Source organism: Thamnophis sirtalis, unplaced genomic scaffold, assembly GCF_051295495.1.
Source record: "Thamnophis sirtalis isolate CommonGarterSnake01/CBP01778 unplaced genomic scaffold, rThaSir2_p1.2 scaffold_1, whole genome shotgun sequence".
Classification (NCBI taxonomy): domain Eukaryota; kingdom Metazoa; phylum Chordata; class Lepidosauria; order Squamata; family Natricidae; genus Thamnophis; species Thamnophis sirtalis.
The window spans coordinates 55,514,402-55,539,501 of record NW_028261381.1 but is presented as its reverse complement, the minus strand read 5'-3'; the positions used below and the strand labels follow the sequence as shown (position 1 = coordinate 55,539,501).

The 25,100-nt window shown below is 39.8% G+C and overlaps 1 protein-coding gene across 1 annotated transcript in view; it reads right to left on the bottom strand.

The window, feature by feature from the left end:
- The window catches only part of CNTNAP5 (contactin associated protein family member 5), a 582,534-nt gene that overhangs the window by 164,072 nt on the left and 393,362 nt on the right, over window positions 1–25,100 (bottom strand). Inside the window, exon 12 of the mRNA XM_087712206.1 lies at window positions 8,794–8,913. Within this exon, the coding sequence (XP_087568332.1) occupies window positions 8,794–8,913 (120 nt within the window). The remainder of the gene's footprint in view (window positions 1–8,793; window positions 8,914–25,100) is intronic.

The following is a 25,100-nucleotide window of genomic DNA, read 5'->3' as shown; positions in this document are numbered from 1 at the left end:
GGTCACAGCCCTCGCCACGGTGATTGGAGGCGGTCAGGGATGTTCCTTGTCTCAGCATCCTCAGGTCAAGGCCTTCCTGAAGGGGTGGCTAACATCCAACCTCAGACCGTGCACCACTACCCTACGTGGGACTTGACGTTGATGCTCCGGGCTCTCATGGCTTCCCCATTCGAACCTATTACGTCCATCAGTCTTCGGCTATTGACTCTTAAGACCGTGTTTTTGGTAGCTATTACATCGGCCAGGGGGGTCTCCGAATTGGCAGCGCTGTCAGTTGGAGCGGATCTCTGCATATTCCATCCCAACAGAGTGGTTCTCCATTTGGACCCGGCCTTTCTACCGAAAGTCAACACGTTATTCCACAGGGCTCAGGAGCTCGTCCTTCCGGACTTTTGTCCCAATCCTTCTCATCCACAGGAGCGCCAGTGGCACCACCTGGATGTGCACAGAACTCTTCGTCGCTACGTGAAATGCACTGAGTCCTTCAGGCGATCAGAAGCGCTGTTTGTGCCCTTTCAACCATCATCAATGGGACAGAAGGTGTCTTCACATACCATAGGCCGATGGTTGAAGGCATGCATCGCTCTCGCTTATGACAGCCAGTCCCGTCCAGTTCCCAGGCGTATCAGTCCTCATTCTAACAGAAGTGCAGCCACCACGGCGGCCTGGGCCACGCAAGCTTTGGTGGAAGAAGTTTGCAGAGTGGCTGCCTGGTCGACACCATCCCCGTTCATCTGACACTACAGGGTTGACGTGTATGCCTCGGCTGAGGTTTCCTTTGTGTGGTGGGTCTTGCAGCAGGTGCTCCCTTCCACAGGGGACCCTGACCAGCCTGGCTCCCGCCCTGTTCCTTAATTGCTTTGGCATGTCCCATGCTTGGATTCCCCAAGCAGCACACAGGAGAATGACCGTTGTCTTACCTGAACGGTCCTTCTATGTGTGCTGCGAGGGGAATCCAAACCCGCCCGCAGCTCAGGCTGGCCAGGGCTGTTCGTGACTTGACTATGACTGACTCTTATCCGACTTATGACTGACTTACTCTGAAATGACTATTACAACTTATTGGGCTACAGCCATCATTGACATTGTTATACATCATTATTTGGCTGACTTCGTACAAAACTGACCCATCCAGTCAGAGGAGGCATGGTCACCAATTTACATAACTCAGTCTCTAGGCTAATGGACAAAGTTAACCCATGCTTGGATTCCCCTCGCAGCACACATAGAAGGACCGTTCAGGTAAGACAACGGTCGGTTTACACTTCTTTATTGTTATTGGAGTGTTTACCATTTTCTAGATTTCACCCTTGTTGAAGAATATCTATGGAGATTCTCAATCACCCAGGTCATAGTTGTGTGTAGTGCAAATAGAGCCTTGGCTGCAGGATGTGGCCTCAACAACTCACTAAAATAATGCAAATGATTAGCTGTCTGCAAGGAGTATAAATCCTTCCATTCCCCACCATCCAGTCAAAGCTGAAAAAGCTTCTTGCATGAGATGTGAAACATCTTCAAAGGAAAAAAAAGAAGAAAAAATACAAAAAAAAAACAGTTGCCTTTTGAAAGAAACTACCTTTGGGACAGCCATGATCTGGATGGCTGAAAATCATCATAGACTTTAAGCTATGCACTTTGGGATGAACACCCTTTGAATGATGTGGGAGTATGAATGGATTTCCAGAAAAAAAATGCAAACTACAGGAATCATTTGCACTTCAGTTTGAGATGCAGACAGTACAAACTCACCCCCATCAGCCTGCACCTATCTTCAACAGTGAAGGGACACAGGACAGAAAACATCCTGCAGTCAAGGAAGTTACACATCCATTTACACTACTCAGGTGACCAGAACACACAGATAAACCTCCAAGTGGCCTCTATGACTTGCTAAAAGAATGCAAATGACCAGCTGATTGCAAGGAGTATAAATCTTTCCCTTCCCCACCATCCAGTCAGAGTTGAGGAAGCTTCTGGATGTCTGGATGAAAAGTGAAACATCTTTTAAAAAAACGAGAAAGTCCAGTTGCCTTTGGAAAGACTACATTTGAGACATTTTTATTGAAGATATCTTTTAAAAATGCCCCAGATATCTGTAGAGATAGAAAATGTCATAAAACAAACTGAATGGCAGAATCATTGCCAAAATCCATTTCTCTTCATGAAGTTCCTATAGTATCTTTTTCAGCTCTAGCCAAATGAGGGCCAGAAATATTTCACAGAAAATATTTCAGTACCTTCTGTCTCTTATGTGTTCAATATTATTTTTCCTCTTCTTCCTCCTTCTAAAACACACAATCAATTTAAATGAGTCATTTTGGCAAATTACGATTAAGTATACTTAATTCTAGGTTCCATAGTCAAGAAACAATTGAATGGAATATATTGTAACAAAGCTTTTTTTTTTTTTAGTAAAATAAAAAAAATAAAAAAAATGGCAACTGGGATAAGATCAACCAGTCCTCTGTTCCCACTTCTTGAAAATTTTTGGGAAATCAACAGCGTTAAGATTTTCACTTGGCCTAATACAAAATTTGAAATGTGTTAATGGTGCTTTAAGCAAATAGTATTATTGCCCAGTCATGTGTCTGAGGAGCACAAATAAATGTCTATAGAGATTCGGGTCTTGGTTGTCCTAAAGGTGCTTTTTCAAAATGCAACTTGAACTTTCTTTGTTTTTCCTTAAAGACATTTTGCTTCTCATTCAAAAAGCTTATTCAGTTCTGAAGCAGCTTTTGAAGTGAAGAAGCTTTTTGGAAGAGAAAAAGTCTTCAAGGAAAAACAAAGAAAGTTCAAGTTGCCTTTTGAGAAGCACCTTTGGAGCAGCACTGATATTTTACATGTAATAAAATTATGTGCATAATTTCCTTCCATCTTGGAGGGAAAATGAGTTGTCATTCACACTATAGCCAATGAATCGAATGATGAGGTTTCACAGGATATTTGGCTAGGAATTAGGTCTTATTTTTTATGGCATTCTCCTTGGTTTTTCTTTTGCCCTTCTTTTTTGGCACTACCATTGGTTGTTTTTTTTTAAAAAGACCACAAAGATAGTAACTTTGTTTCACTAATGGATAAATACCTGGCCAACTTAAAATTAAGCATTGATCTTGTCATGTACCAAGTTCTAAGTATTTGATTTTTAGCCCAGAGTCCGACTACAACAAAACTGCAACACTTGGTGAAATATAACAATACACCAATTTGGGATTTGGTAACTAAAAATAGTTCAGATTAGTGGAATGAAAACATGGCCCCTTGTGGGCATGGAGAGTTCATTTGTTTTAGATTCTTTGGGATATAATTTAATAACCAATATAGCCTATGGTATGACTGAATATAGTTTACAACTGAATTTTCTTTTAATGATCCTGACTATCTTGTTATAGGGTTACTTCACTTATTAATTAAAGAAACATGTTTGATTGTTTCTGTATGCCTTTGTTGCCTTTGAAAAGTTTATTAGATACATGAAATATGGCCCAGGTTTTTATGGATGCAGAAACTGCACATGAGAAGATCTGATACAATTTCCCAAAGTCCATTTCCCAAGGTCATCCCCAGGAAGAGAAGGCTTACATTCACTTCTCACTCACACTTCTCTTAGCCTAGTAAAATGGCTGCAATTGCTAAAAAGCATGGGCCTGATGCAAAGAAGCACAAAAATAGGAAAGCTTTGTGCAGCTTGATAAAGCAGAAGTGAAACATTAAGAAAGAGTTGTGAGAGCAAGGAAACAGGCTGTAGAAGTGCTAACATTTGCTGACACTATCTGCTACAACTAGATAAGGTAAATTGAACTCAGTTGCCAAGGAAGGGATGCTGTTGCTATGGGACATCATTATCTGACCAAGTTTGCAGCACTACTGTGTAGGTTTCTTCTCCACCCTTGCCAAATGAACGTAACCTTGTCTTTTCCCTCTCTACAGTTACAATAAATTTGGCTCAAAGCATAGTGTGTGGCTTTCACTCACTAAAAAGGATAATGGATTTATTATTTTCCTCTCCAACTCCTTCAAGGACACTAAAGTCTATGTTATATTCCTTGACTGGTTAAACTAGAAAGAACTAGAAGACAATGAAGATATGTTTATGTATGTGAATATACACACATCTTTATGGCACAGATTTATGTGCATACTCACTTAAGTATGGATATTTGGGCTTTTTTTTTGCTCTATGGGAATGCCCCTGTATTCATAGGTCAATCACCAACATACAATGTTTCAGTGGAGGTAGAGCTAGGAACAGGGGTTGGTTGCAGATTATTTTACTGCCGGTTTGCTCAGGGATGCACTTCGGGCATGTGCAGTAGTGAAAAAATTGCTTCTGTGCATGCGCAGAAACCAAAAAAAAAGATGGCGTCGCCTATGGTGCTGCTGATAGAACCAGTTCGGAGGCGTGGGTGGCCAAGTTACTATTTACTCAGCCGAACAGGTCTGAAATGGTACAAACCCACCTCTGGCTAGGAAAAATAACTGTTCTGTCACTTCTCACCCACAATTTTAAGTTCTCAAAAAAAAACAACCCTGAACATTTCTAAGTCTGATAATAGATGAGAAAGAACCTGCACAGGGGAGATAAATTATTTTCTTCTTTATATTTCTTGAGATTCTTTATAATTTAGATTGTATTCTAATTTTACTGCTTTTCTTTGCAGATGCTAGAATGAGAGTGAATCACCTGCAGGCAGTGATTCAAGGATACAACCTTTTGATATATAAATGTACTGCAAGAACTAGGAAACTGTTAAGAAAAAAATTCTAGCAATTGCCATAAGCAAGTCACAAACCTTATTTTAATCACAGAAGTAAAATCTATTTTTGCATGTCTTTCCTATCCACATATAATAATGGACTGATGTTTCATGGTGGTAGAAATGGTTGCTACCCATCTCTTGCTATTGTAATAGACTAGCCTGCTCCCTGGAGGTTTGCTTTTGACCTTCTCAGAAACAGCCTCACATCACATCACTTTCATTTTGTTATTTTCCATCTTGAGCTTTCATGAAAGAGATGTCCTTCTTTTCCCTTCCCCTTTCCTCCTCTCTTAAGAGTGGTCCTAGAAGGATATGTTACTGCTTCGATTTGTGTCTCTGGGCCTCAGTAGCCAGGTTTGTGTCTTCTGTACATTGAGGCCAAAATACCCCCCCCCCCCGATTTCCTGTATCTATACCAAGTTGGGAGGGAAGCAGAGAAATGGAAAGGGAGAATGGGGGAACTGTATGAGGAGAAAATAATGGAAAATCCACTGTATCTTCATTATGCCGGACATTACAGAAAGAGGTAATGGAGTTGATCTGCAAAACAATGAGAAAAGAGTCCCAAAGGTACTTTAAAAAAAAAGCAACTGAACTTTGTTTTTCCTTTAAGGTATTTCATTTCTCATCCAAGAAACTTCTTCAGTTCTGACTGAATGGTGGCGGATGGAAGAATTTATATTCCTTGCACTCAGATGACTGCAAGATGATTGATCTAATGAACAGATGAAAAAGCACCTTTGAGTCAACCATGACTTAGATAACTGAGAATCTCCATAGACATGGGGAGTGATGCTAGTTGGCCTCCTCATGGTGCCTGGATAGCATGGAAGTGTGAACCCAACAACTACCAACAATTGGCATCCAGACTACATTGTAGAATTGGCAGTTAACGACAGTTGCAGTCAGACATCTTTGTAGAACTCCTGGCTCTCTAAATACATGGCAATGGATAAACAAAACAAGTCTTCCTCACCAGCATTGGTCAACTCTGAACATGATCCGTACCCAACATGGTGTCTGCCAGGACTCGTTGTTGTGTGACTGTAGTTCTCCTTGACAAAATATCCATTACATTGTGTCTGAATGTTCATCAAGAGCTTACATTGGCCTAATGTCCATTTTTTTCAACATAGACCACCCTGTCCTTGAATGGCTGGGTGCACTGGACATTAATATTTGAACTCCATGTATTTGCCATATGCTAAATAAATAAATCCATAGACATAATGAGAAAAGAGCCAAACAATTTAATGGCCAGATTCTTAGATGGTCATGTAAACAGGTAGAATCTAATGGACAGCCAGAGGTGAGCTCTCACAGGGGCATTTCTGTTGAGGCTGGTCATCAGATCTCTTGTAAGTTCCAGTTACTGTATTTCCTGAGAAGTTGGTAAATTATTTAAAGTTCAGGTATGGCTTTTATCTAGCAGAACTAAAATAAGTGACATGAGAATAAATGAATGAGCTGATTCTGCCACAGGCAAAAAATAAGACCAGTTGTCTTCTTGATAGTTTACTGTACATCATAATCACATATTGCTGAAAAGTAGCATTTGATTTCTTTGTTCTTTCATTGGATTGGGAATGATGGGCAAAGGAGACATGGATTTAACACTCTTGCTTGAAATCAGATTTGAAGGCATGCCTGGATGTCTAAAAAGTTGGTGAATGAACAGACAGGCCATATCTAGAAGAGGGAGGGCTGAAACAGGAGATAAAAAGAGTCATTTTCAAAAATGGAATAACCACAGCCAGGCTTGCTGTTAGAATATTGATATACTATGTCATCTTCTTGGACTCAGACTGCTTGAGCAAGGATGGCCTCTGGACTGATGTTGCTTCTGCTTGCTATTTGAAAGTTTGTTTACTAGGATTTTGTCTATAACTTTTTATGGAATTTGGAACTGTTGGACAACATGCATGTATCTGCCCTTCCTGCTATTGCCATAAAACCTTGAATTATGTTCCTTTGTGCATGTATGTAGGGAGTCAGGCCTGAGACAGGATGGAAAGATCGTGGATGTTACAGGCTGGTTGGCTTGGTGGTTAGTGAGTTAACATGGCAGCAAGTGTGAGGGGGAAAAGACTTTAATGGCTTTTCAGATATGAGGCTACCAAAGCCATGGAGTAAATATTCCAAATATTCAACTGGCTAGTGGTCCTGACAGAACTGTAGAATGTAGAACTGTAGAACTCATACAGATTGCCTTTTACATTTATATTAGAATCTAACTTTGTATACATGTCTTCTTCTTACTTGATTCTAAAAATTAGAATAGTTTGACTATTTGTTTTGGTTCTAATAGAATATCAAGAAAACTGATTTTAAGCAATATTAGAAATGTACACTGCACCACATTTCCTCAAGGACTCATGCTAATCAATCAATGGCCATCAAAATAGGCTGAGGTCTCATTATAATGAGGCATCAAAGGAATCCTCCAACCATGTTTGGAGTCAAATATGATAACATCTTGATGAAACAAAACATGATCAGATTTAAGATCTCTCTCCTCCCCCTTCCCCAAGAATGGGAAAAAAACACATAAAACATATTGGAATTTAATTTCATCAGGCAGCCCAATACTGCAAAATGCATTTAAGCAGGAATTTACAGGTGACCATCAGATATAAATGTTTTGACTAAAGTATGTATGAAGCAGCTCTGATCACTCCTGTAACACCGACATTACCTCTGTAGAAATTAGTTATCAAAATTAATGATCAAAATTATTATTTAAGAAACATATGTTTTGCCATATGATGTAGCAGCATATATACAGCCCATCTATGTGTTATGTTAGGCTTATCATTGAGTCTATATATACAGTAACTCTCTTAACTTTTTATGGGGTAGATCCCATGATAACATAGCGGACAATTTTTCCCTTTATTGATTGGCCTCTTCTGTCCATTGAGTCTGGAATCATTATTTCATCACACCCCGTATCATGCATCAGTTCTCCTCATATCTTACATCTATTACAAGTATAATGTAAGAGTAGAACAAACAAAAGCAATAAATCATTGATAAGTTGTGGTTCTGTTTCTATTTCTGAAATCTGATATGATCTGTATGCCTTAGAAGACTTTGAGAGTTCTGGCTTTCAAGAAAGGAGAAATCACTGATTACATTTTGCTTTCCATAATAACCATATTATTATTTCACATTTATGTAACATAGAAAGAGTTTTGAAATAGATCAGTGATTGATACCACCACTGCAGATCTACATGCCTTGATTGTCTTCAACCACCTCATTTCCATGAGCTCCATGTATGGGGTGAGCTCCCATTACTGTCCCATCTCCTGTCCACCTAGCAGTTCGAAAGCATGCAAATGAAAGCACCATATTTTTCACAGTATAAGACGCACTCTTTTCCCTCAAAAAAAGAAGCTGAAAATCTGGGTATGTCTTATACACTGAATAGAGCATTTTTTGCCTCCCAAAACCCCTCTTCCTTTACCAAAATGGCTGTACATAGCTTGTATGAAGCTTTTAGAGAGCTCCTGAGGGTTGGAGAGGGCAGAAATGAGCAAAAAACAGCCCATTTTTGCTCAATTTTACCCTCCCCCCCAGCCCCCAGGAGCACTCTAGAAATTTCCTAAAGGCTATTCATGCTCTTTTTTTAATTACAAAAAATGAGCCTGTTTTTGCGAAAAATGGACCATTTTTTGCAAAAAATGGGCCATTTTTGGGAAGTTTGCAGAGTGCAAAAGCTTTTTTTATTTGCCTCTTCAAAACCTTGGTGCATCTTATACTCTGAAAAATATGGTAGATTAATGGGTACCACTTTGGTGGGAAGGTAATAGCACACCATGCATCTTTGGCATATATCCATGCTGGCCAAATGGCCATGGAAATTGTCTTCAGAAAATGCTGCCTCCTTTAGCCAAGAAACAGAGATGAGCATTGCATCCTAAAGTCAGATATGGCTGATAGGAACCCTTTACCTTACAACAATGCAATAGATTTCAGGCGATGTAATAAACAATAAACCATTTGTGATAAATACAGAAGTGAGATTTTTTACCTGTTATATTGCAGTATACCAAAAGTGGGGGAAGTGGACCACTTGCATCGGAGTCAATATGGAAGAAACCAGATGTTTTTCCTTGGTGTCGATAAGTTTCACAGGATTGCTCATAAATAGCTGAAAGGAAAATAAATAGTTTCTTAAGGCAAATATTAAAATAAGAGTTCAATATTGGTTGTGATAAATTATTGTTTCAATATATTTGTTTTATTTTATTATTATTTATCAAGTTTCTATACCACCTATCATACTTGTGTGATTGTATCTCACTGCTGGTTGGCTGGATTTATTTGTGGAGCATTTACCTGCTGAGTTTAAGGTCCAGATAATGACTTTATCATAATTATTTATTTCACATTACTAACATTAAGAAAGTAAGAGGGACATGGTAAGTGGATCATGAGTCAGCAAAATAAACTGCCTTCTCATAGATGTGTCACAGTCAAAAATAGTGCTATATCAACTTAAAACAGTCATACATTATGTTTTCTTTAAGCAGAAACAACCTAATCTCTATTTATAGACAATGTGGATGGGAACAAATCCTTATCTTGTTCACACAGATTTTTCCTCCAATATGGAGACTTTAGTTTAGTGCAATCTTGATACAGTTAATGTATTTTTCCCCCCTATGGGCATTATTTTTCCCTAGATATTTATAAAGGTAAGGGTCAGCTGGTAATAAGAATACTACAGTATGTCTGATGAAAGGGTTCAGCAATGAAGAGTTGAGCAGAGTACATAGATTATACTAGCTAGATGATTTTTGCTTTAATTTTTATGTACAGGTTTTCAAACTGAAATTGGTCTCCAAGTGGTTTTAAATGGGAATGGAATAACCAAATTATAATCTATTTAAACGCTTCAGTCCCAAAATATTACCTCCAATCAGCTGAGAGCTAGTTGGATGGGAGCTAGAAGATTATAGCAAAGAGATTATTAGAAAGTGTATGTGTGCGTGTGTGTGTGTCCTGAAGCACAACAAGCAATCCTAAAGGAAAAGGAACTGAAATCAATATTGGGAGTTCAGTGGGATGTACCATATCTAGGAATAAGTGAAATCCCAACCTAGCAAACTAGAAAAGCCAATTGGGAAGCAAAAAGAGAGGAACAGTTAGTGTAATAGTGTAGCATGTAATGGTTATCTCATAGATTTATGCTAGTGTTCTTGGGAGAAATGCTTGTGAGAAGTATTGCACTCTGTCAAGAAAACTCAATCAGCATTCAATATCCATGGGTGAATATAATCAAGAATAAGAATTTAAAAAGGAAGAATTTGTATTAGAAAATTCCAGAGATTTGAGGTAACCTGTTCTATATTTGAAGTAAGGACTGACCCATTTCCAAGCAGCTTTTCCATCTACCATGTTTGTGACTGAAAACAATCATGTACAAATGTTATTTATTTTGGATGATTTCAATTTAATTCATTAAACTTAATATATCTGCCCACTCCAAAAAATTCTGGATTGTATTGTAACTAACAGCACTAGCAATGCTTTTTATTCCACTTTTTATTCTTTTTCTCATATTATCACATATGGCCCAAATGCTTATTCTTTTTTTCTGAGACAGTCCTCACCCCAGAAATAAAAGTGATGAGATCCTCTGAGCAAATAGTAAAAATAGTCGCACCTCCCTCACCTATTATAGTACAACAATCAGTATTGCTATCATGTATATTACATAAAGCAGTTCTGTACAAAGAGGTAAAGTAAGGAGAAATATGTTTAGAGACCAATGAAAGATGGGCCATCAAGAAAAGTAAACACTGAGAGCTTTGATGTTCTGTTGCAACCTGAACTACATATTCCTTAAGTAAACTTGAGAATAATTTATTCTCTTTGCCTCATATATTTAAATGTGAATTGCAATGGTCTACCGAAAGCCATTTTGGGATGGGATAAGGACAGTTCCAAGTATACAATGTTCTTTGCCTAAGCGATTCCTTGATTTTATGTACTACCTCTTTTCTAGTTGTGAATTTCAATGTTTGCCTGGGTCCTAGATTTCTGATGTGGAATGAGCCTTGCTACAAAGCTCAAAGTCTAGCAACCAGTAGTGCTTACTACCCTGATGTATACCAGTGAGATTTGGACAGGAGGCAAGCTAGGCAATTGAACCACTTCCACATGACCTGCCTCTGTAGAATGCTGAAGATTCAGTGGCAGGACAAAGTGCCAGACACAGAAGTCCTCTCCAGAGGAGGCTTGCCATCAGTTCACACCCTGCTAATGAAAACCCAGACACACTGGGCAGGCCATGTTGCAAGAATGCCAGACCATCGTATCCCCAAACAGCTCCTCTATGGTGAGCTGTCTCAAGGAAAGTGATCGCACAGGTTGAAAGCCTCCTTCAAGTCCCTGTATATTGACACCACCTCCTGGGAAATTGTGGCACAAGATTGATCGATGTGATGCACACTGATCCACCAAGGCTGCCAGACATCTGAGGACAAAAGAACAACCATAGCACAAGAGAAGCAAGCACTCCCCAAAGCCAGAGCTGCAAATGCTGCAACAATGGTGCCCACACGTTGGCCCAACATGTGGCAGAAAATTTCATGCCCATATAGGCCTTACTAGCCAGCTGCAGACACATTGTGGACAGCCCACAACCTGTTAAATGTCAAGGCTCTCTTCAAACATGATGGACGAACATCATGAGATTTGATCTATCTTTCAAGTATGGAAAAATATCTTTTTAATTGCCTGGGGTGGAATATAAACCAAGTTTGAGGGGCATTTTCTAAATTTAAATAGAAAGAAGAGACTGATTTGTGTAAAAGGTGTTATGTTTTATTTTATTGTATATGTAATTATCTTCTGACAGACAACAACAAAGTAAAGCCATTTCTGATTTTCCTGCCCTTATGTATGGGAGAATGAAACACCCATTTTCCATTTTTTCCTCTGAAACTAGCAGGGGTGGGTTTCAACCGGTTCGCGGCGGTCCCCGCGATCTGGTTGGTCGCCGAACCTGGAAGTAAGTAACTTCCGGGAATGGTGAAGCCCCCCCCCCGCGCCCGCGCGCCCGCCCGCACCCGCTCCTTACCCGGTTTTGCCAAATTCTGCGCTTCCACGCATGCGCAGGACGCATACAGCGCCTGCGCGATCCTCCAGGAGCAGCTGGAGCATCGCACAGACGCTAGTACGCATGCACGCGCATGCGTGAGGATGCCGCCGGCCTCGTTCCAACCGAACCGGTTGGAACGGGGCGAGAAACCCACCCCTGGAAACTAGGTACTGAGTAAGATTGAACTGTTTCTAAAATGACACATATTAGATTCAGGTTTTTCTGAAGTTCAGTATTCAGAAAGAAAATCAAGCGAATTCTGCATAATCAAAGTATATACAACACTAAGAAGAACAGTCACACTCTGCTTTTAGAATGGAATAATAACTGAATACATATTCATTTTAGTTCATTAGTTATAACATCTTGCTTAATGTTGTTGGTTTTGCTTTTGCTTTTTTTTCTTTTTCTTTAGTTGTTGAGATGCCTATACAATTACATGAAAGTTAATTGATAGAAAAAAATTTTTTGTCTCCATAGGAGGCAAGAATATTTTCAAAATAAAACACTTTTTTATTTTGCAAGCGTTCAAGAAAGCATAGGAGTTTATTCGCTAGCGCTAGAGATAAAATATAAAAATGAAATGAAAAAAGAAATCATTATTATAATACAATATAAAATCTGTATTTGTGTTGCCCTGAAATCATCTACACACAGAAAATATTTTGTAGAAAAGCAGGGCCAACAAATGGACAATATGTGGGACAACTTTTAAAATTCTTTTAATTTTTAAATTTTTATTAAATGTTATTTTTCTTTAATAGCTCACTGAAATGAATGATTTTCCGTATCAGGGATATAAAAGCTGTCTTTCAAGATGGAGGTACCTTACCTTCCGTTTGAATCTTATTAAATAATTCCTTAAGAGGTTCTACCATTTCTAATTGTAGATTTTTATAATAAGCTGCTGTCAAGCCATCTGTTCCAGGTGCCTTCCCTGCCTTTAACTGCTTAATTACCTGTAAAAATTTTCCCCGAAGTTATTGGTTGATTCAATCTTTGACTCTGCTCTTCTTTAACTATGGGTATTTTTTCTTTATCCAAGTATCTCTCGATATGTAGACCATTAATTTTGTCACCCTTGTACAACACTGTAAAGAATTCATGGAAGACCTTTTGAATTTCACCCTGTTGAAACACTTCTTTCCCTCTGTAGTGCAATTTGGCAATGTTACAAAAAATTTCTTTTTTCCTAATCTGATATGCTAACCATCTACTAGATTTATTTGCATTGCAGAAAGTATTATGTTTTGCATATAACAGACTAGTGGCTACCTGGTCTGAGATCAGCATATTAAATTGGTCTTTTAATAAGGTAATTGCTTCTTTAATCTTTATATCTCCTGGTTTTAAAGTTAACTCTTGCTCTTTCTTCCTAATTTCATCTTCCAGTTCTGTTCGCTTTTTCCCTTGTTTGTGTCTATGTAGTCTATTTACATTTATCAAAGCTCCTCTCATATATGCTTTACTTGCATCCCATACAATTTCCAAAGATGTACCCTTATTCATATTAAAAACAAAGTATTCTGTTAACAATTTTTTACATTCATTAGTATATTTCTCATATCTAAATAAATTTTCATTCAATCTCCAAGACCTTCTTGCTTGCGTCACCCCTCCCAATTCCATCCAAACTGGATTATGATCTGATAAAACTCTGGCACATATCTTTGTCTTCTTCACCCTAGAAAGCAAATCATTGGTAGTTAGTATAAAATCAATTCTGGAAAAGGATTGATGTCTATCAGAAAAGAAGGTAAAATCATATTCTTCTGCATTTCTTTCTCGCCAAATATCTCTCAGTTCGAAATCATCCATCATATAAAAAAAAAAGGTAGTTTTGCTCGTATTTGAGTATTTGGGCGAGAAGCCTTCTTATCTTTCTTAGTGTCCATAACACCGTTCCAGTCACCCAATAGTATGCAGGACCTGTTCTGTCCCCCCTTCACGGCTCTTAACAAACGGCAAGACAAATAAACTTAAAAGGAACTTTCTTTATCAGTTCTCAATTCAAACTGGCTTCGAGCCCAAAAATAACATAAATACAGTCTCTGACTAGATAACGGAATGAAAAACAAAACAACTTTTACAAGCAATGCACTTCTCCAAGTGTAGCCTTGAATCAGGGTTATAGGAAACACAAAAGCACTTATCCAAGTGTATCAAGCAATGTTGTATGCACGAAGGAACGTTGACTCCTGTGACTAGGGCGTGGCAGCATCCCTCTGTCTTTATCTCCAAACCTACCCCTAACAAGCCCCAGCTGCATAACGAATATTGTATCCCGAAAAGACTCACAGCAGACATCTGCTGAGTCATAACACTACCCCCCACCACAGGGCCCTTTCCCCGGGGTCCGATGGTCTGGATGCGGTGGGAATGACGTGTCCACAAGATGACCCGCACCCATTTCTCTTGGTGCCTTTTTCATGAATCCCAAACCTCTGGAGGCATAGCCCCCTTGAATTGGAACTCCTTAGGTATCTGGTGGCCACCATGTTTCCTTCCACCGTTCATGGCGTCGACACCCCATCCAGGGTCATCCATCCTCCGCAAGGCCGACCCACCAGCCCCCCTACTGTCGGAGGTTGATGGCAGCTCTGCCAGCTTCGGCCGAGCCTTAACACCCTGTCCAGGGTCCTCCACCATCTGCAAGGCCGACCCACCAGCCCTCCTACCGTCGGAGGTTGATGGCACCTCTACCAGCTTTGGCCGAGCCTTAACACCCTGTCCAGGGTCCTCCACCCTCTGCAAGGCTGACCCACCAGCCCTCCTACCGTCGGAGGTTTATGGCACATCTACCAGCTTTGGCCGAGCCTTAACACCCTGTCCAGGGTCCTCCACCCTCTGCAAGGCCAACCCACCAACCCCCTTTCCGTTGGAGGTTGACGGCAGCTCTACCAGCTCCTGCCGAACCACCATACAATCCCCTCCCGCAGAGCCCTTCCCCCTGTTTCGATGATTGGGGTGCGGCCCAGAAGGGTTGGTGACGGCCTCTCCAGAACACAGCCCAAGACACCGGCACCCCACCGTGAACCCAGAGACAAAGTCCAGTGCTGTGGGAACCGTAGTCGACAAAGACTGGAATCTAGGCGGAGTTCTCCTTGTAGACCTGGCCCAATGCTCTACATGGGGCAGCCCTTGAAGAGCATTCAGCGACTTCAGCTTGTCCAGAATGCAGCCGCGTGAGCGATCGTGGGTGCGCCTCGGTTTACCCACATAGCACCTATCCTCCGCGAGCTGCACTGGCTGCCTATTGGTCTCTGGATACGCTTCAAGGCGCTAGTTGTCACTTATAAAGCCCTTCATGGTATTGGACCTGGGTACTTGAGAGACCGCCTGCTGCCAATTACCTCCACTAGACCGATTAGATCCCACAGATTAGGCCTCCTCCGAATTCCATCCGCCGGCCAGTGTCGACTGGCGACTACTCGGAGGAGAGCCTTCTCTGTGGCTGCTCCGACCCTCTGGAACGAACTCCCCGTGGAGATTCGAACACTCACCACCCTCCAGGCCTTCCGCAAAGCCCTTAAAACCTGGCTGTTCCGACAGGCCTGGGGCTAAAGAACTGTTGCCCCCGTCTCGAATTGGTATGACTGTTGTGTTTTAATCATGCACTGTTTTTTATGTCGTTTTAAATTCTTGTTTGTATCCCCCTTCCCTGGTTGATTTGTGAGCCGCCCTGAGTCCCCTTCGGGGAAAAGGGCGGCATATAAATAAAATCAACATCAACATCAACACCAATGACACTGAGCACATGACTTCACGCACCTCTGTACATCATTTTTCAGATGGGGCCACCAAAATTGATGGGAAGCCAGGTGCAACGTCCGAACAAACCCCCAATGTTTTGATGCAGATGCACAATGAATCTGCACGAGCACCCGTCGACAGACGTGCCCTGTGGGAACATAGAGTCGGCCCCGACACTTCAAAAGATCCCCTTCCAAAGTCCATGGGGACGCCGGCCCCACTTCCGCCTTTTGTCACTCCACCCAGTCATCACCCCGCTGCGCATCCCGTATCAGAGACTGCATGCTCATGGGATGACAAACGGCAGCGCAGGATGCAACGGGTAGAACAGTCCGAGGTGGAAGCGAGTTCGCAGGGTCGGAGTTCTTTACCTTACTCGGCAGGGCATCCACCCTGGGACTCCACACCCCTCAAACACACGCTATCTTGTGTGAACGGGGTAACACGGCCGCACCAACCTGCTGGTTGTCTGACTTGATCGTGCGTTGCTGAGGGACGGCTGCAGTCCGCGCAACCCTTCTGTTCTTCTTGGGGCAGCTCCCTGCCAAGTGTCCAAGATCCCCACAGTAAAAACACAATCCCTCCGCACGTCGTCTGTCCATCTCTGTCCATGACACTCAAGGTCGGACAGTACACAACTCCATGGGCTCCTCCCAGTCCACTGCAGTTCCTTGCTGAACCGGCATGCTGGTGGTCTCCTGGAATACACGGCGAGGCCTTCGCCTCTGCAGCCAGGCGTCTATCCGGAGGCACAGGTGGACCAACGCGTCGAATGTCGGTGGCCTATCCACACTCACCAGTTCATCCTGCAAGGCCTCAGACAATCCATCCTGGAATGTGTCCATTAGAGCTGGTTCATTCCATGTGGAATCCTGGCTACGTAGCCTGAATTCAGACACATAGTCCTGCAATGAACCACTCCCCTGCTGCAGTGATTTCAAACTTCTAGCAGCTGTTTCCCCCTTGATTGGATCTTCAAACATGCGTTTGAAATACTGGCAGAAGCCCTGGAAGTCATCCAACAAAGGGCTCTGCTGAACTAACAAGGGGGTGGCCCAACGGGCAGCTGTGCCTGAGAGCAAACTGATCATGAATCCGGCAAACATGGCCAGACTCCCATCTTATTTATCTGGCATGGCTACTGGGCACTTCCTCCTTGGCTGGGTGTGTGTGTGTGTTTGCAGCTCTCTGCAACTGTTGAATTTGATCCGACAACATTGCGATTTGCTGTGCCATTAATCTATTTTCAGCCATCAACTGCTCCATAATTACTGAGATTAAGGCTTGTCAGGCAGGAGTCAATCTGTTCTGTCCCCCCTTCATGACTCTTAACAAACTGCAAGACAAATAAACTTAAAAGGAACTTTCTTTATCAGTTCTCAGTTCAAACTGGCTTCGAGCCCAAAAATAACATAAATACAGTCTCTGACTAGATAACGGAATGAAAAACAAAACAACTCTTACAAGCAATGTACTTCTCCAAGTGTAGCCTTGAATCAGGGTTACAGGAAACACCAAAGCACTTATCCAAGTGTATCAAGCAATGTTGTACGCACGAAGGAACGTTGACTCCTGCGACTAGGGTGTGGCAGCATCCGTCCTTTTATCTCCAAACCTGGCCCTAACAAGCCCCAGCTGCATAATGAATATTGTATCCCGAAAAGACTCACAGCAGACATCTGCTAAGGCACAACAAGAACCTATAATCCCACTGTACTAATTTGGCATGAAGCTTTCTATAAAATCCATCTTGTTGTTGATTGTTACATGGAATTGTCAAAGACTGAAATAAATATATTTTTCACAGAAAATAGGTGCTGTACTATGGTCCCCACAAGAACAAAGGCAGTATAGCAGGCCAACAATGGCTGGAAAAATCATTGTAATGACATTTTTCATCTATACACACAATTTACTAATTTCCTAAAAGTACATTTTTAAGTTGACATTTTGGCAATCATTAATGTTATACTTTGCTTTAAAGAAAATACAAAAAAGTAAAAGGATGGAATTAATACTATACATTGGGTTGGGTTGTCTGCTATTTCTAGAAATTGCTCTTTGCCACCAGCTTTTAATGATCTTTTCAAATCCATTTTACTTGGTGCAATCATGTATTATGAATAAACAAAAAGGGATGTGAATCCCCATTCATTAGTAGTGAAGGAGAATGGTTTGATAGAATATTTGTGCCCACAAAAAGATTATTAGTTACCAACTAATAAAAGAAAATGCATATTCTAAAAACTAAGTGTACAATTGGAGTAGGCTTAAATGACAGAGCACATTCCCAGAATATACATAAATGTTTCCAAGGAGAAGAGCGAGAGGTGTGCGCACACATACTTTATGTGTGTGGATGTGTGTGGATGCTTGTTTATATGTATGTATGCATGCATACAGTACACACACACACACACACACACACACACACACACACATTTTATATTGGAAGTATAATAGGCATCCTTTCTCTACTTTCAGTTGCTTTTCATTCCTTAATTAATTTCCTGGCACTATGGGACATGATATTCTGCAACTACTGTAGGCGGAGCTGCAAGTAATATAAATGTACATTTCATTATATTGTATTCCAAATTATTGGAAAAAAGTACATGGCACTGCTCTCACATGACAATAACTTCTCAGTATGCACAGTATGTATGGAATTGCCAGGTAAAACAAACCATCCTTGTAGAAAGCCAATTCAAGTGGATTTGCACTCAAAATGTAATAATATTTTATGTGTACATTGCTACATATTTTCCCCCCAAATGTTTAAAATCTCCTTTTGTCTTTGGATTAGTTTATTGTTCATATATTTTCCTTTATTTCCTTTGTCATTTAATACCTGTGATATGCTGATATTTTAAGTCATTCGTTACTTTATAGCAATAGCAATAGCAGTTAGACTTATATACCGCTTCATAGGGCTTTCAGCCCTCTCTAAGCGGTTTACAGAGTCAGCATATTGCCCCCAACAACAATCCGGGTCCTCATTTTACCCACCTCGGAAGGATGGAAGGCTGAGTCAACCCTGAGCCGGTGAGATTTGAACAGCCGAACTGCAGAACTGCAGTTAGCTGAAGTAGCCTGCAGTGTTGCATTTAACTACTGCACCACCTCGGCTCACTGAAGGCTGAGCATTTTCTCTATATGATATGCAGCTTTGGCTCTGTAAGTTCTCAGCTGTAAGAAAGGGATGAATATTGTAATAAAGAGCCAGGAACTCTAATTGCTCAAAATTCAAGAAGTGCAGAAAGCAGAAACATTCAGCAGATTCATGAACAATATTGATTTGGCTGTTCAATATGACTTTATTTCCATTCAAATTTAGTCAAGTCACCAACCATCAAATCTTATTTTTGAACCAAGAAGACAAATAATGGCAAGTTTCTTCCCATTATTATTTTAGCATGTTCTTCTTCATGAAAATCTATTTATCTATCTATTTATCCATCTATCTATCTATCTATCTATCTATCTATCTATCTATCTATCTATCTATCTATCTATCTATCTATCTACCATCTATCTATCATCTATCTATCCAGGTGTGTGTGTGTGTATGTGTGTGTGTGTGTGTGTGTGTTCCAGCATAATTCTGGAACGCCTCGAGCAATTTAAAAAAAAATTGGTACAGAGATGACTTACTCTCTGGAGAAAAATACTGTGGGGGGTAAGACACCCCTAATACCCCTCGGTGTATGTGTTCTGTTAATATACAGCTTGTTGTGCTGTACTGCTAAACTGGCTTCTACTGTACAGCACAGTGGAGTTGCCATGGTAACAGCTTCACAGTACTCCACAGGGCGGTTCTCTCTGGTAAGGTTGGAAAATCCAACATTAGAAATTATATTTGCTCTGAACATTTTCCCCCTATAAATAAATACCCAGGCCATCGGCTAGTATTTAATATTGAAGCCATAGATGATAATCCTATACATACATACATACATACATACATACATATATTTATTCCATACTATTAATAATTACTTATAATGGAGTGATTTCTCATGCTGATAGCTTTTTTTAAAATATTCACCCAGAAATATTTATGTAGGCCAGTTGTTCTCAATCTTTTCTTCACCTCGGATCTTCCTTAAATACCTTTTACGGCCATGGACCATGGCCATGGAAAGCCCCCCCCCCAAAGATTTAACTCTGTTAAAGATTGATGGAGAACAGTCAAACTGAGTGGTGGGAAAAGGGCAATCTAACTAAGCAGCCATCAATTCCCTGGCAAACTTTCTCTTTCCATGACAGAAACACCAAAACAATTTCCACTATTTTTAAAATTATGGATTTCTCTCATAACAAGCTGAAATTGCCAATCCTGTTCTTGTGTTGATCCATTTCAATGTAATCTTATATGGATGGCATCTAGAAACATACACAAAGATGAGCAATGATGATTTACTTGCAATGCAGTGGTGGGTTACAACCGGTACGCCCTGGTACGGGCATACTGATGCCTGCCGGTATGCCCGTACTGTTACGGTACAGTGCTCTGGAGGGCCCACCCACATGCCCTCACTCATTATTTGAAGTTTTCAGTGCTTCCATGCACGGGCACGGAGACGAGCAGCTGGAGCATTGCAGAGGCATTGCAGAGTGTCACAGGTGGTATGTATGCATGCACCCACTGTGTGTGTGTGTGTCTGTGTGTGTGTCTGTGTGTGTGTCTGTGTGCATGCATGCTGCGTGTGTTTAAGTGGTGGACACCCATCCCTGTTGCACCGTACCAGTTGCAATGGGATCCGGAACCCACCACTGTTGCAATGTGACTTCTATGCCATGCTTTCAGCCCCAAAAGCTGTCTTCAAAAGATTGTCTTAATTTGGTATCGAAAACAGAGGTGGTGCAACAAAAAGTTGAAAATGCTGAAAAAGAAATTATTATGATACAGTATAGACAAATGGAACTTGCACTAAGAGTAAGGGGTTTGCATGAAAACAAGCAGGAAAACTTGAGACAGATTCTTTCAGAAGCTTTTGATAGCCTGATGGGAAGACCAGGGGGTAACTTTGATTGGCAAATTGATAAAGTTTACTGCACTAATTATTGGCTGGCGAAGCAGAAGCAGCTTCCACAGGACATTGTGATATATTTTACTACAAGAGACATGAGGAATATGATATTGCAAGAGTCTTATAAAACCAAGCTTCAAATTGGGGGTCAGGAACTGACTGTTCTGAAAGAGATACCACCTCAAATGCTAAGATCCAGGAAAGACTATGCCTTTTTAGTTGAAGAGCTTAGAAATCGTCAGCTACAGTTCAGATGGGACGCACCATTTGGCCTAGCACTCACTTTCGAGGGGCAAAGATATCGTCTTAATTCAGTATGAAAAGCTCGAGATTTTTACCATAATATTTTGAAGGCTAGACATCCCGCACCATCTGGACCTAGAGAAAGAGAACAAGAAGGACAAGCTAGACAGCAAACTACACAATTATCAACAAGGATGGATCATCTTTCTCTCTTAGAACCACAAGGAGCCATGGAACAAAGACCAAACCGTGTGATTACCAGACGAATGGATCAACAATTAAAAAAGCAACAATCCCAACAATCACCTGCCATTGGTCAAGATGCTACAGTTACCAGCTTAGAAGCAGTGGGAGGAGCCAGGCCAAAGGTTAAACTCCAGGATATCCAGGTGGCTCTAAAAAAGCTTAAGGAAACCAAAGATGACAACTAAGCTTCTAACATGGAACGTCAATGGATTGAATTCTCCACAGAAGAGAAAGAAAATATTCCACTATCTTAAACAGTTCAAGAATGATATAATTCGCTTGCAAGAAACTCATATTAGATCAACTGATCAAAAATATTTGATTAATACAAGATTTGGTCAACACTTTATAGCTTCTGCTACGGAGAAGAAAAATGGTATAGTTATATACTTAAGAAAAGACATGAAAGCTGAATTAATCGAAGCAGATCCCCACGGAAGATATATTGCAATAGATCTGGTATTAGAAGGGAAAAGGACATTGATACTGGGAATATATGCTCCCAATCAACAACAAGTTGGATTTTATAGAAAACTTCATGCCAAATTAGTACAGTGGGATTATAGGTCTTGCATACTACTGGGTGACTGGAACGGTGTTATGGATACTAAGAAAGATAAGAAGGTTTCCCGCCCAAATACTCAAATGCGAGCAAAACTACCTAAGTCCTTTTTCGATATGATGGATGACTTTGAATTGAGAGATATTTGGCGAGAAAGAAATGCAGAAGAACATGACTTTACCTTTTTCTCTGATAGACATCAATCCTTTTCTAGGATCGATTTTATATTAATTACTATTGACTTGCTTTCCAGGGTGAAGAAGACAAAGATCTCAGCTAGAGTTTTATCAGATCACAATCCAGTTTTGATGGAGTTGGGAGGGGTGACACAAGCAAGAAGGTCTTGGAGATTGAATGAAAATTTATCCAGATATGAAAAATACATTAATGAATGTAAAAAATTGCTAACAGGATACTTTGTTTTTAATATGAATAAGGGCACACCTATGGAAATTGTATGGGATGCAAGTAAAGAGTATATGAGACGAGTTTTGATAAATATAAATAGATTACATAGACATAAACAAGGGGTAAAACAAACAGAACTGGAAGATGAAATCAGGAAGAAAGAGCAAAAGTTAACTTTAAAACTAGGAGATATAAAGATTAAAAAAGCAATTACCATATTAAAGGATCAATTTAACATGTTGATCTCAGACCAGGTAGCCACTAGTCTGTTATACGCAAAACATAATACTTTTTGTAATGCAAATAAATCTGGCAGATGGTTAGCATATCAGATTAGAAAAAAAACAAAATTCTTGAAACATAACTAAATTGCTCTATAGAGGGAAGGAAGTTTTCCAACAGGGTGAGATTCAAAAGGCCTTCCGGGAATTTTTTACAGAGCTGTATAAGGGTGACAAAATTAATGGCCTAGATATAGAGAGATACTTGGACAAAGAAAAAATACTCATAGTTAAAGAATAGCAGAGGCAAAAATTGAATCAACCAATAACTTTGGGGGAAATTCTGCAGATAATTAAGCAGTTAAAGGCAGGGAAGGCACCTGGTACAGATGGTTTGACAGCGGCTTACTATAAAAATCTACAATTAGAAATGGTAGAACCTCTTAAGGAATTATTTAATAAGATTCAAATGGAAGGTAAGGTACCCCCATCTTGGAAGACAGCTTTTTATATCCCTGATACCTAAAGAAGACCAAGATATTACTCAACCAAAAAACTATAGACCTATCTCATTACTTAATGTAGATTATAAAATCTTTACTAAAATACTAGCAAATAGGTTAATGTTGGTTCTTCAACAATTGATTCACAGTGATCAAACAGGTTTTATTCAAGGGAGACAAATGAGAAGTAACGTAAGATTAATTGTTAATGCACTAGAAAACTTGGGAAAGAACAATCAAATTCCTGCCGCGTTCATATTTCTAGATGCTGAGAAAGCCTTTCATTGAGTTAATTGGCAATTCCTGTTGAAAACACTGCAAAAAATGCAAATAGGAGAAAGTTTCTTACCATCAATCAAAGCAATATATCAACAGCAAATGGCTCAAATTATAGTCAATGGAAGTTTAACAGACTCTTTTCAAATTGGAAAAGGTACAAGACAGGGTTGTCCCTTGTCTCCATTACTGTTTATTATAACTTTGGAAATACTGCTGAACAAAATACGGGGCTTGGAGGGTCTAAAGGGGATTAAGATTAGGCAGCAAGAATATAGAGTGCGTGCTTTTGCAGATGACTTGGTTATAATATTAGACCAACCGCAGGAATCTAGTATGATCTTAATGAATATGATTAACCAATATGGTCAAGTGTCAGGTTTTAAAATAAATCTAGGGAAAACAAAAATACTAGCTATAAATATGAATATTAAACAAAAGGAAGAACTAGGAGGAATGATAGGATGTGAAACAGTTAAGAAGGTCAAATACTTGGGAGTTAATATTTCAACCTGAAATGGGAAATTATATAAGTATAATTATGAACCACTTTGGCATAGTATACAGACAGAGATGAAAAAATGGGACAAGTTGCAGTTATCTTTGTTGGGAAGAATAGCAGCAGTGAAAATAAATATTTTACCTAAATTTTTATTTCTTTTTCAAATGCTACCTATAGTTAAAAAAGATGCGAACCTGCTAGAATGGTAGAAGGGTATTAATAAATTTGTATGGGCAGGAAAGAAGCTGAGAGTAAAGTTAAAAATAATGCAAGATGTGCGTGAGAGGGGAGGTTTGAAATTACCCAACCTAAAATTATATTATGATGCAGTAGTATTATCTGTAATCAGTGATTGGATTGATTTAACTAATGATAGGATACTTAATATCATCGAGGGACATGATTTGGTATATGGCTGGCATGCTTACCTGTTATACAACAAAAAAGTGGACAAAAACTTTAAAAGTCATATTTTAAGGAATGCTTTACTGCGGGTTTGGAAAAAATATCAATACAAATTAAATGACAAGATACCCGTGTGGGCAATTCCTAGACACGCAATAGAAAATATGAATATAGCACAAAAACAGGATATAACTACTTACAGACAGCTTCTTACCCTAGAAAGGGGTGTATTACAACTAAAATCCTTAGATGTATTAAAAGAGGAAAAGGTAATTCAAACATGGTTCCAGTATGGACAGCTACAGGCCAGGTGGAAAACAGATCAAAAAATTGGTTTCATGCAAGTCGAGGATAATTTATTTAAACAAATAAGAGATCAAAGTTTAATGCATATAAAGAGGATATACAATGTATTAGTACAGATGGATTCCGAAACAGAACTAGTTAAAGATTGTATGATAAAGTGGGCTCAAAATATTGAAGAACCAATAATGTTGGATACATGGGAAAGAATCTGGGTAAGAAATGAAAAATTTACACAAGCCCAAAACCTGAGAGAAAATTTTTACAAGATGTTCTATAGATGGCATTTAGATCCTAAAAAGTTGGCTTCTATGTATCCGAATTTACAACCCAAATGCTGGAGATGTGGTTCTCTCGATGCTACATATTTCCATATATGGTGGACTTGCCAAAAGGTTAAGGCATTTTAGATAAAAATATGGTGGATTATGCAAAATGTTCTTTAAAAAAGGATAAAGTTTACTCCTCATTTATTTTTGTTAGGTATAATTACTGACTGTACAGCGGTAGAGATTAACTTGATTTTGCACTTAATAACTGCAGCAAGATTGTTGGTGGCACAATAGTGGAAGAAGGAAGACTTGCCTACAATTCAAGAATGGACATTGAAAGTCACAAATTTAGCTGAGATGGCTAAAATATCTGCTTATCTTAAGGACCACTCAAATGAGAGATATAAATGAGACTGGAAAAAATGGATTGATTATATACAAAATAAATACGGGAATAAGAAATTCCAGATAGCTTATGCTTAAGATCAGGAATGATTTAAAT